This window comes from Ptychodera flava, chromosome 18 (assembly GCF_041260155.1).
Source record: "Ptychodera flava strain L36383 chromosome 18, AS_Pfla_20210202, whole genome shotgun sequence".
NCBI classification, from domain to species: Eukaryota; Metazoa; Hemichordata; class Enteropneusta; family Ptychoderidae; genus Ptychodera; species Ptychodera flava.
In genome coordinates this window covers 1,505,099-1,518,867 of record NC_091945.1, presented here as the reverse complement: position 1 = coordinate 1,518,867, position 13,769 = coordinate 1,505,099, and the positions used below count along the sequence as shown (strand labels likewise).

General features: G+C 37.5%; 1 protein-coding gene across 1 annotated transcript in view; it reads right to left on the bottom strand.

Annotated features, from left to right (window-relative positions):
* LOC139117871 (mucin-22-like) overlaps positions 1-13,769 on the bottom strand; it is a 29,875-nt gene that overhangs the window by 5,289 nt on the left and 10,817 nt on the right. Inside the window, exons 2-5 of the mRNA XM_070681105.1 lie at positions 4,232-5,904; positions 3,321-4,062; positions 1,410-2,906; positions 284-1,212 (exon numbers count right to left, since the gene is read on the bottom strand). Of these exons, the coding sequence (XP_070537206.1) occupies positions 284-1,212; positions 1,410-2,906; positions 3,321-4,062; positions 4,232-5,904 (4,841 nt within the window). The remainder of the gene's footprint in view (positions 1-283; positions 1,213-1,409; positions 2,907-3,320; positions 4,063-4,231; positions 5,905-13,769) is intronic.

The window sequence follows — 13,769 nt, the reverse complement described above, 5'->3', positions numbered from 1 at the left end:
ATCTCTGGAGTGGTAACATCTTCTTCAGCTGTTGTAATATCTGCAGCTCTTGTAGTTGCAAAATCAGTACTTGCAGCTATGCTCTCTGTGGTAGAAATATCAGTAGAGGGCCTCTGTGTGGTTTGAATTGTAGTGTATGTTTGTGTTGAAGACAACTCTATTGCCTCTGTTTCAATAGTTGTTTCTGCAAAAGCATCCGTTGTAGCATCAGTAGTCGCATCTTTATGCGCTGTTGAGGAAACAATTGCTGTAGTTGTCTCTTTTTCAGTTGACATGAACTGACTTTCATATGTAGAGCTTCCTTCAAAAGATGTCGTTGATTGACTTGCAGATGTGACATCAGTTGGTTCAAGAGTGTCCGTTTCAGTAAAAGTTGGAATTTTTGAGTGCTGATAGTAGAAGTAGCAGTCTCTGTTGCAGTTGCAGTCCTTGATAGAGTCTCTTCTTCCTCCTGTGTTGATTGTAGGGATGTTGTTGCTATTTCAAGCGTGGGTGTACTTTTCTGATGTGTTTGAGAAGCAGCAGTGCTTTGGTCTATTGCAGTGGAAAATTCTGTGCTTATGATCTCTGGAGTGGTAACATCTTCTTCAGCTGTTGTAATATCTGCAGCTCTTGTAGTTGCAAAATCAGTACTTGCAGCTATGCTCTCTGTGGTAGAAATATCAGTAGAGGGCCTCTGTGTGGTTTGAATTGTAGTGTATGTTTGTGTTGAAGACAACTCTATTGCCTCTGTTTCAATAGTTGTTTCTGCAAAAGCATCCGTTGTAGCATCAGTAGTCGCATCTTTATGCGCTGTTGACGAAACAACTGCTGTAGTTGTCTCTTTTTCAGTTGACATGAACTGACTTTCATATGTAGAGCTTCCTTCAAAAGATGTCGTTGATTGACTTGCAGATGTGACATCAGTTGGTTCAAGAGTGTCCGTTTCAGTAGAAGTTGGAATTTCTTGAGTGCTGATAGTAGAAGTAGCAGTCTCTGTTGCAGTTGCAGTCCTTGATAGAGTCTCTTCTTCCTCCTGTGTTGATTGTAGGGATGTTGTTGCTATTTCAAGCGTGGGTGTACTTTTCTGCTGTGTTTGAGAAGCAGCAGTGCTTTGGTCTATTGCAGTGGAAAATTCTGTGCTTATGATCTCTGGAGTGGTAACATCTTCTTCAGCTGTTGTAATATCTGCAGCTCTTGTAGTTGCAAAATCAGTACTTGCAGCTATGCTCTCTGTGGTAGAAATATCAGTAGAGGGCCTCTGTGTGGTTTGAATTGTAGTGTATGTTTGTGTTGAAGACAACTCTTTTGCCTCTGTTTCAATAGTTGTTTCTGCAAAAGCATCCGTTGTAGCATCAGTAGTCGCATCTTTATGCGCTGTTGACGAAACAACTGCTGTAGTTGTCTCTTTTTCAGTTGACTGAACTGACTTTCATATGTAGAGCTTCCTTCAAAAGATGTCGTTGATTGACTTGCAGATGTGACATCAGTTGGTTCAAGAGTGTCCGTTTCAGTAGAAGTTGGAATTTCTTGAGTGCTGATAGTAGAAGTAGCAGTCTCTGTTGCAGTTGCAGTCCTTGTTAGAGTCTCTTCTTCCTCCTGTGTTGATTGTAAGGATGTTGTTGCTATTTCAAGCGCAAGTGTACTTTTCTGCTGTGTTTGAGAAGCAGCAGTGCTTTGGTCTATTGCAGTGGAAAATTCTGTGCTTATGATCTCTGGAGTGGTAACATCTTCTTCAGCTGTTGTAATATCTGCAGCTCTTGTAGTTGCAAAATCAGTACTTGCAGCTATGCTCTCTGTGGTAGAAATATCAGTAGAGGGCCTCTGTGTGGTTTGAATTGTAGTGTATGTTTGTGTTGAAGACAACTCTATTGCCTCTGTTTCAATAGTTGTTTCTGCAAAAGCATCCGTTGTAGCATCAGTAGTCGCATCTTTATGCGCTGTTGAGGAAACAACTGCTGTAGTTGTCTCTTTTTCAGTTGACATGAACTGACTTTCATATGTAGAGCTTCCTTCAAAAGATGTCGTTGATTGACTTGCAGATGTGACATCAGTTGGTTCAAGAGTGTCCGTTTCAGTAGAAGTTGGAATTTCTTGAGTGCTGATAGTAGAAGTAGCAGTCTCTGTTGCAGTTGCAGTCCTTGATAGAGTCTCTTCTTCTTCCTCCTGTGTTGATTGTAGGGATGTTGTTGCTCTTTCAAGCGTGGGTGTACTTTTCTGCTGTGTTTGAGAAGCAGCAGTGCTTTGGTCTATTGCAGTGGAAAATTCTGTGCTTATGATCTCTGGAGTGGTAACATCTTCTTCAGCTGTTGTAATATCTGCAGCTCTTGTAGTTGCAAAATCAGTACTTGCAGCTATGCTCTCTGTGGTAGAAATATCAGTAGAGGGCCTCTGTGTGGTTTGAATTGTAGTGTATGTTTGTGTTGAAGACAACTCTATTGCCTCTGTTTCAATAGTTGTTTCTGCAAAAGCATCCGTTGTAGCATCATTAGTCGCATCTTTATGTGCTGTTGACGAAACGATTGCTGTAGTTGTCTCTTTTTCAGTTGACATGAAATGACTTTCATATGTAGAGCTTCCTTCAAAAGATGTCGTTGATTGACTTGCAGATGTGACATCAGTTGGTTCAAGAGTGTCCGTTTCAGTAGAAGTTGGAATTTCTTGAGTGCTGATAGTAGAAGTAGCAGTCTCTGTTGCAGTTGCAGTCCTTGATAGAGTCTCTTCTTCCTCCTGTGTTGATTGTAGGGATGTTGTTGCTATTTCAAGCGTGGGTGTACTTTTCTGCTGTGTTTGAGAAGCAGCAGTGCTTTGGTCTATTGCAGTGGAAAATTCTGTGCTTATGATCTCTGGAGTGGTAACATCTTCTTCAGCTGTTGTAATATCTGCAGCTCTTGTAGTTGCAAAATCAGTACTTGCAGCTATGCTCTCTGTGGTAGAAATATCAGTAGAGGGCCTCTGTGTGGTTTCAATTGTAGTGTATGTTTGTGTTGAAGACAACTCTATTGCCTCTGTTACAATAGTTGTTTCTGCAAAGCATCCGTTGTAGCATCAGTAGTCGCATCTTTATGCGCTGTTGACGAAACAACTGCTGTAGTTGTCTCTTCTTCAGTTGACATGAAATGACTTTCATATGTAGAGCTTCCTTCAAAAGATGTCGTTGGTTGACTTGCAGATGTGACATCAGTTGGTTCAAGAGTGTCCGTTTCAGTAGAAGTTGGAATTTCTTGAGTGCTGATAGTAAAAGTAGCAGTCTCTGTTGCAGTTGGCAGTCCTTGATAGAGTCTCTTCTTCCTCCTGTGTTGATTGTAGCGATGTTGTTGCTATTTCAAGCGTGGGTGTACTTTTCTGCTGTGTTTGAGAAGCAGCAGTGCTTTGGTCTATTGCAGTGGAAAATTCTGTGCTTATGATCTCTGGAGTGGTAACATCTTCTTCAGCTGTTGTAATATCTGCAGCTCTTGTAGTTGCAAAATCAGTACTTGCAGCTATGCTCTCTGTGGTAGAAATATCAGTAGAGGGCCTCTGTGTGGTTTGAATTGTAGTGTATGTTTGTGTTGAAGACAACTCTTTTGCCTCTGTTTCAATAGTTGTTTCTGCAAAAGCATCCGTTGTAGCATCAGTAGTCGCGTCTTTATGCGCTGTTGACGAAAAAACTGCTGTAGTTGTCTCTTTTTCAGTTGACATGAACTGACTTTCATATGTAGAGCTTCCTTCAAAAGATGTCGTTGATTGACTTGCAGATGTGACATCAGTTGGTCCAAGAGTGTCCGTTTCAGTAGAAGTTGGAATTTCTTGAGTGCTGATAGTAGAAGTAGCAGTCTCTGTTGCAGTTGCAGTCCTTGATAGAGTCTCTTCTTCCTCCTGTGTTGATTGTAGGGATGTTGTTGCTATTTCAAGCGTGGGTGTACTTTTCTGCTGTGTTTGAGAAGCAGCAGTGCTTTGGTCTATTGCAGTGGAAAATTCTGTGCTTATGATCTCTGGAGTGGTAACATCTTCTTCAGCTGTTGTAATATCTGCAGCTCTTGTAGTTGCAAAATCAGTACTTGCAGCTATGCTCTCTGTGGTAGAAATATCAGTAGAGGGCCTCTGTGTGGTTTGAATTGTAGTGTATGTTTGTGTTGAAGACAACTCTATTGCCTCTGTTTCAATAGTTGTTTCTGCAAAAGCATCCGTTGTAGCATCAGTAGTCGCATCTTTATGCGCTGTTGAGGAAACAATTGCTGTAGTTGTCTCTTTTCAGTTGACATGAACTGACTTTCATATGTAGAGCTTCCTTCAAAAGATGTCGTTGATTGACTTGCAGATGTGACATCAGTTGGTTCAAGATGTCCGTTTCAGTAGAAGTTGGAATTTCTTGAGTGCTGATAGTAGAAGTAGCAGTCTCTGTTGCAGTTGCAGTCCTTGATAGAGTCTCTTCTTCCTCCTGTGTTGATTGTAGGGATGTTGTTGCTATTTCAAGCGTGGGTGTACTTTTCTGCTGTGTTTGAGAAGCAGCAGTGCTTTGGTCTATTGCAGTGGAAAATTCTGTGCTTATGATCTCTGGAGTGGTAACATCTTCTTCAGCTGTTGTAATATCTGCAGCTCTTGTAGTTGCAAAATCAGTACTTGCAGCTATGCTCTCTGTGGTAGAAATATCAGTAGAGGGCCTCTGTGTGGTTTGAATTGTAGTGTATGTTTGTGTTGAAGACAACTCTATTGCCTCTGTTTCAATAGTTGTTTCTGCAAAAGTATCCGTTTTAGCGTCAGTAGTCGCATCTTTATGCGCTGTTGAAGAAACACTTGCTATAGTTGTCCCTTCTTCAGTTGACATGAAATGACTTTGATATGTAGAGCTTGCTTCAAGAGATGTTGTTGATTGAGTTGCAGATGTGACATCAGTTGGTTCAAGAGTGTCAGTTTCAGTAGAAGTTAGAATTTCTTGGGTGCTGATAGTAGAAGTAGCTGTATCTGTTACAGTTGCAGTCCTTGATAGAGTCTCTTCTTCCTCCTGTGTTGATTGTAGGGATGTTGTTACTAATTCTAGCGTGGGTGTACTTTTCTGGTGTGTTTGAGTAGCAGCAGTGCTTATGGTCTCTGTAGTTCTGTTGGCTGCATAAGTCTGCGTTAATGACAATTCTGTAGCCTCTCTTTTAAAAGATGCAGCTTCTGAATTAACTTTTGTAGTTTCCGTTGTTATAATTTCGCCTGTCCTTAATGACAGAGCAACTGATGTTAAACTCGATTGTTCTTGAGTTTGAATTTCGGATGTAGCTGTTTCACTTCTTGGCTTTGTCATTACTGATTCAGTTGTACGTTCTGTGATGTCAGTTACCTGTAACGTTGTGTGTTGCGCGTTTTCGACAGTTGATGTTTCAGTAGAAGTTAGTGGTGTTGTTTGAGCAAATGTTAAATGTTCTGATGTTCGAATTGTGCTCTGTGGGAATTTTGAGGAGAACATTCCGAACGTTGTTTCTTGAAAGTCATCTTCAATGATTTCTTCTGTTGTTGTGTAAAATTTGTTAGGACTTTGAGTACTTATTACTTCATTAGTGACCTGGAATGTCTGAGATGCATTCAATTTTGCTTGGACATTTTCCGTAGTATTGTAAGTATTAATGGTTGAAATGTCACTATCAGTTATATGGATTGCAGCTGCAGTATATTTAATTGTAAACAATTCTGACAATATAAATATTAAAGTATACACATTCTTGTTCCACCTCCAATGGTGACTTTTTCCGAGAAAAAGGATAATTATTGATAAGTACCGTAAATTATATAGTACATTGCACTCAAATATGTTATTTGTGGTTAAAAATTGTAACGTCCTGTCTCTCAACGTAAGTGTACGTCTTCTATCTTTATTTCTTGAAAACCAATTATTGCCTTGTCGATATGACTGCTGATTGCCTCTTCGCATAATTAAAGTTTTTCTCTCACACAGGGTATCTGCAAAAAAAGAGACGAGAATGTATATTATGAGAATATTACGAGAATATATATATATATATATATATATATATATATATATATATATATATATATACATATAATATTACATTACATACATACATACATACATACATACATACATACATACATACATACATACATACATACATACATACATACATACATACATACATACATACATACATACATACATACATACATACATACATACATACATACATACATACATACATACATACATATTTTTAAAGTATAGAGATATCCTTGTTGAAAATTGCCATGATCGATGCTAAAAGCAGAGTATTATAAATAATAACACAAATTACGTCAAAGTACAAAGTAATAATCTCGTAAGACTTCAATCTTCAGACAGTTATCTGTCTGTCTTAAGATTGCAGTATGCATAAAACTTAAGCAACAGATTGTATTACTGTTTACTCAAAGTATTTTATATATATATATATATATATATATATATATATATATATATATATATATATATATATATATATATATATATATATATATATATATATATATATATATATATAAAGTATCAGAGAAAGAACGAAACCTCCACTAATGTACTCGATGCCCAAGATGCACAAGAACCCATCCGGAGCTCGCTTTATTGTAGCATCAAGCACTTGCAGCAAAAAACCACTCAGTAAAGCTTTTTCTACTGTCTTTAAATTCCTTTTTAAGAAGTGCATAGATTCTATCTAAAAAGAAAATTTTACAGCAACATCAAAACCATCTGGGTTGTAAAAGATTCCTTACTTGTAGTTGAAAAGTTGAGCGTCATCAACACTAGAAAAATGTCAAATATATCTCGACATTTGACTTCAGCACACTATACACCAAAATTGAACATAAGGATCTACTAAAAGAGTTGTATGATGTAGTTGATTTTGTATTTGAGGGTGGAACTAAATTAACAATGTTATCTCATAGTATAAAGATATTTCCAGATAGGCAACAGAGTGCTTTTACAAACTATAGGCATTCCTATGGGTATTGACCCAGCGCCACTATGGGCAAATTTGTACTTACACAGACATGAGTATAGATTCATGTCAAAACTCATTCATACCGATATATAGATCGTGCTCGGAAATGTCATGTATGCGCTGATTCATCGATGACATATATCTCCTAATTAATGGTGGAGAGTTTAGTAGATCGTATGAGCAAATTTATCCTGCAAAGCTCAAGTTGAAATGTGAGCATAATGGGCAAAATGCTACATTTCCTGAATTGAACATATCCACAGTGGATGGAATATTTATCTATAAACTCTTTAAGCGCGACGAAGTCGATTTCAAGCTTTTCATAGTGAGAATGCCAGATCGCGAAAGTAACATCCCTTCATACATCTTTGATCTCACTGTATTGTCAGAATATGTCCGCATTGCTCGTGCAATTACACTTCTAATCGAAGACTTTCTTCTGAAAGTTGCCAGAAGAAGGAGAACAACAAAATATCATCAGACAGTTTCATGAAGCGATGTCAAGATATCGCCTACTTTTAAAAAATTCAATGCAAAACCTAAAGACATCACACATAACATCAGACTCCGAATAACCTAAGGTGTGGTGGTACCTGATCAATATTGCTTGGCAAGAAAAGGCAGTTGACTGTATCATTTTCAAATCCCCGAAACAGTCGTCTTGGTAAATACCTGATGAACACTTATGGAGCTTTTGATGATGTTCACTCTTTGCTACATGATAATTGCTATAAACTAATCCTGCTGATGTCATATCTTCATCATTAATCTTACACCATCTAAGAGAACACATAATGATCCACTCTTTGCATTTGCATGACGTTACTATACACCATTGCTGTACTTATTTCCGTCCGAGTGAATTTAAACTGTTGACTACTTCTGACTATATATATATATATATATATATATATATATATATATATATATATATATATATATATATATATATTATATATTATATATATATATATATATATACGAAAATGGTTTGCTTGTCAATGCAGGCAAAGTATAGTGCTCAATGCATTTCTGCAGGGCGGTAATACTGAGAATCTAGGAACTTGTAGTTGTCACTCTACAGGCTGTTTCATGCGCTAAGCAATCATCAGGAGTGAAGGTTTGGCGGCAATTGAACTGTTTATATTGTGTTGCAGGTGGGCATGCATATTCAAATAAGCGGTTGTGGCCAATGGCAAGTCAGTTATTACAGAGGAGGAATTTGCTGCGGTGTCTGCATTTTGAGAGGAATTCAGCACGTTTGTTGAGGGTTGATTTGCTATCTGAATAAATTATATGGAGTTTTTCTGTTATGCAAAGGTTGCAGCGTTTGGTTTTATTTGAATAGGGGGGAGCTCTGTCGATAATTGACCATTTGATATCGTAGTTTGTGTTGTTGTCTTTGAGTTTCCATATGAATTTTGAGAGCTCTGTGCTATTTCTGTGCTTGGGAGTTTTGAAAGTGTACTTGTGATACGTGTATCTTTGTTTGAAGGTTGAGTCCGTGAGTCCAATGTAGTGTTTCTGATCGTTGCTTGTGGTGACAGTGGCTTTGTATATTACTGAAGAGGTGAGGCAGTTTCCTGAAAGTGGACAATCGTCTTTTTTGCGGCAGTTGCACCACTTCTCTTGCTCCTTGTCTTTATGTAGTATTTGGTTGTTGTGGGCTTTGATTATACTTCCCATGTTTCTGGAGCAACTGTAGCTTACTTTCACGTTGTTTTTATTGAAGAGCTTGTGTAGACGGTGGCCTTCTGGAAAGTGGGTCTTAATCAAGTTCAGGAATGTTCTGCCGATGTTGGTTTTCACTGCCTTGTTGAACGGGGGATTGTACCAAATGATTCGTCTGCTGCGTTTTCTTTTGTTTTCGTTGCTTGGTGACGGGGGCTCGTACTCATTTTGCCTCACCTCTTCAGTAATATACAAAGCCACTGTCACCACAAGCAACGATCAGAAACACTACATTGGACTCACGGACTCATTGCCTTCAAACAAAGATACACGTATCACAAGTACACTTTCAAAACTCCCAAGCACAGAAATAGCACAGAGCTCTCAAAATTCATATGGAAACTCAAAGACAACAACACAAACTACGATATCAAATGGTCAATTATCGACAGAGCTCCCCCCTATTCAAATAAAACCAAACGCTGCAACCTTTGCATAACAGAAAAACTCCATATAATTTATTCAGATAGCAAATCAACCCTCAACAAACGTGCTGAATTCCTCTCAAAATGCAGACACCGCAGCAAATTCCTCCTCTGTAATAACTGACTTGCCATTGGCCACAACCGCTTATTTGAATATGCATGCCCACCTGCAACACAATATAAACAGTTCAATTGCCGCCAAACCTTCACTCCTGATGATTGCTTAGCGCATGAAACAGCCTGTAGAGTGACAACTACAAGTTCCTAGATTCCTCATATATATATATTATTATATATATATATATATATATTATATATATATATATTATATATAATATATATATATATATATATATATATAAACAAATTACTTCAAGTACAAAGTAATGAAATCCATTACTTAAGTTTCATGCATCCTGCAATGCTCATATAATCCTCAGGTTCTATCTTATGAGCATTGCAGGATGTATGAAACTTAAGTTATAGATTTCATTACTTTGTACTTGAAGTAATAGGTTTATTAATAACGCTCTGCTTAGCATCGAGCACTGTAATTTCCCACGAGAATATATATATATATATATATATATATATATATATATATATATATATATGTGTGTGTGTGTGTGTGTGTGTGTGTGTGTGTGTGTGTGTGTGTGTGTGTGTAAAATTTGTGTTATATATGTCTGTGTGTATGTGAAATTTTTCAGAGCCAGCAGAATTCCCCACTACTTGCATTGTTATTAATAACATTTAATTCTAGTTTTACAAATTGACTAGAAGAATGGAGAACATTATATATACATTTAGTGTCGAAGAACAAATTCTGCGCATTTCCACATACTCCCAAAAGAAAAAAAACTGTAAAATATGCTTAGCATAAAAACCCTACATAGACAATAATTACCGTGTTTTCTTGTTAACTTCCTCAGAGGAAGGGTCTAACATTTGCGCGACGGACTTAAATAATTGCAATGAGGAAGTACTTATATTTGCTGCAATTTTAAAAATTCCAAATTGACTGAAGTACAAGCGGCGATTTTGAGGAACAATTTAATTATTCTTCCCGGCCTGTGTGGTATTTTCATCTAGTCTAGAATCGTTCATCTGATAGTTATGTGGATTTAAAATGTATTTCCTGCAAGATTCATTGTCGTTACTCAACTTCAACTTGTCATCAAAAATTGTGGTGGGGTTCTGGATTCATGGACGAACAACAAGCGAGATAGAATTGAGTTTACATAACCTACGAACAAAACGATTTGACGATTGACCCGTCATTTTGTTGTATTTGACAGATTGATATAACACATTCTCAATTGAATGTTTGTGAAGCTTTTGTTTCTAAATATCAACGGTCGAAAATAAATCTGGGCGAAGTCCACTCCTTTTCTAAATACATAAGCATGAGTTAGAATAATGATGAAAAGTCTTGTGACAAAGACGCGGTCTCCTCAGGAGAACGAAGGTAAAACGTTGGCATTGAGCGGTTTTTCTTAGCTTAGCGGTCTATATGAAAGATAGATTATTTTCACAGTTTGCCGGAAACGAATGATGGAGTAGCTATTTGGATATCAGTGTACGAAAAGCAGTCTGCGGGGCTTCTAATGATAACATCCACATTCCGATGTTCTGACAAATCCGAAATATATATCAGTGGTCTCGTACTAAAGACACGTAATACTGTACCGGCCTTCATTGTGAAAACAATTTAGTTCTATAAATGGCAGTAAATACAAACATTTGACAATATCTGACGATTATATTAATACTGAAACTATGGTTATTTGACCAATCATCACTGCAAGCAAAAGGACTCAGGTTATATTGCATGCTTTATTGACCTGTCATCACGACAGGTAAAAGGGCTCAGGTTATATTGCATCCTATTTGACCTTTCATTACTACAGGTAACAGGGTTTATGTTACATTGCAATGATCATGTAAATACTTAAGAATGCACCTAAGGGACAGATTTTCGGACTCTCAAATTCTTAACCTTTGTGGGGGCTCATTTTAAACCTCTTGGAGTATGAAAAATTTCACCGTTCAGTTTTTCGAAAATCCAAACTTTAACTTTTTACCCATAGATTTAACACAAGGATGGCGGCCAGTTTTAATTTCAAATATCGGTAAATGCTGGGTCATTGTTCCTGTAGTACCAACATTTGCACGGTGAGCCCTGATTTTCATATCGTTTTGGTAAGTGAATGTTTGAAAAGCAAAAGTAAAAGTTAAAGTCTTTCACTCTCGAGGCGCGTACTACCTGAGTATCGCAGCATCCCGGTAACAGGCGCCATCAAGAGGGGAAGTAGGGAAATTCCTTATCTTTCACCACCATGACGTAATGTACATTGACATGTAGTTTACTTGCAGTTTCCTAAACTGAGATAAATAGAGCACGACTACTCAGATTTTTTGTCGTCCTTGAAACGAAGGTCATGTGTAAGGAGAGCTTTAAAATCGATTTTATGTTGAGGAATATTGTACTTGTGGTCAATCAGGAGAGACATAGCTGACTTTCTATGACTGTGAAATTATCAATGGGTATCATGCAGATAATAGTCCCAAAAACTACATACAAAGCGTACGTAATAGAGTTAAAAGGTAAAGAACAAACCGGTACTTTTGTTACATGTTTCGCAGTGAGCATTGCCACAAATGGGGATGTGGCAGGCATGATTTTGCCGGTGAAAATACAAGAAACACCGCTACTTCTACCATTGACAGAGAGCTGAGATCCTATTTGTCCTATTGACATCCATGGAAAGAACAATGAACTGCACTTTGTAAATGTAAATGATCACATTCCTTGAATGTGTATGTATGCTGACTTGTCACAACAAATAGCAGACATTGCGTTAAAAGCTTCGACCAAGCCTTTCGCAAACACATGGCGATTACCACCGATGTCGCAAAACTCAAAGGTAATTGCACAATACATTTTCAAGTATACAAATTCTTTTCCCGCTGTTATCTTGTGCATTTTAATTTGGCTAATGCTTTGAAATCTTTTCAGAGTTTATCAAGAATGGAAGTTTTTACTTGAATGTGGTTTGTAAAACGTATTTCGTAAAGTTTACAGTATTTCAATTCTCAGAAAATAGAAGGCTACATTTTAACTCTTTTCACTTGATCAAAATTCACTCAAGGTGTACAAACTTGTATCGCATAACCTTTCATATGTTTCGAATGATGTCTATTTGAAATTTGATGTTTTGCATGTTGTAAGTACTAGAGCACGGAACATGTTCTCTGGTATTCACAATTCAGCTACATTTTTTTCGCAGGAAGCATGTAGGCTGCCTGTAAGGCTTTCGCGCCTTTCAGAAAAAAGAGAGAGTAAATACGTGACAGTGGAAGTGTGTTTACTGACCTAAATCCATTTAAAGTAATAAGTCAAATTCTAAATCGAAATTGAAACAAAGATCTTCAAGAGTTCTTGCATTGTTTTACTGAATTTTTTGAGAAATTCCGAGATTTGTCACAATCAATGCATTTAGCCAAAAATTACACACAATGTAATTGTCTTCATTCACCTTTGATATTCGGAGTAAGATTTTCCCGTACGCTTTGTTATTCACTGCGCGAAACTTACGTCATAAAGTGCAGTGACCTTTTACTTGCTTGTTATCTGATTTGAAACGCTGTATGGATTAACTACGGTCAGTCCATAGGCCGTTTGATCCGCAAAACTATATGGAAGAGTTTCGTAGTTTAACTTTAGACAACGCCGTACCTTTAATCAACCGGCGTCTGCGATTTTCTTGTTTTCGTTTTCTTGTCCCTCTTTGCTATCCATAGTTGAAATATTTTAAAAGTAATTATTAAGCAGAGTAAGTCAAGGAACAGTGAGTAATTCCAAGCGATGTTGAGTGATTCATGGTTATGTCCCATTTTCCACTCACCGTTGTCTGCTGGTTGCCTGAACAGAGTCGTATCTCCTCGCAACGCAGACTCTGGATATCAGGGTTTTCTGTTTAGTTCAAATGTGTTCACTCAAATGTTAATCAATACACCAAGGAGAAGTATTTGTATAATATCACCGTTCGTTTGTGCGAGTCCCTTTGCTTCAACCGTCCTGTGACAGTTGCGCAAGAAGTATCAGTAGTGTGGCGAGTTCTCAATTTAGTCACACAAACGTCATGTACATGTCACACACAAACTGTCACACACAGTCACAAACATTGAAACGCGCTCAATATATGGCTATGTATTATAAGGGTGGTTTGATTTAACAAATTCTAACATTTCCCCCAAATATCAAAATTATGAGTTTTATTTGCTCTTGTTGATGGCATTTGTAATCACCGTAGCTAAATCGGCGCAATGGCAATTCCGCTTACGGTCTCTTTGTTCAATTTGTGATGTACATGCATTTTAAATGTTTCATTTGTGTCAGATGGGAGTCTGTCTCTACAAAGCCAATGATCTGCCAAGGGTCTATTTAAAATTGCTGCTTTAAACACACACACACCTACACACACGCACACACACACACACACACACACACACAAATACATACATACATACATACATACATACATACATACATACATACATACATACATACATACATACATACATACATACATACATACATACATACATACATACATACATACATACATACATACATACATACATACATACATACATACATACATACACACAC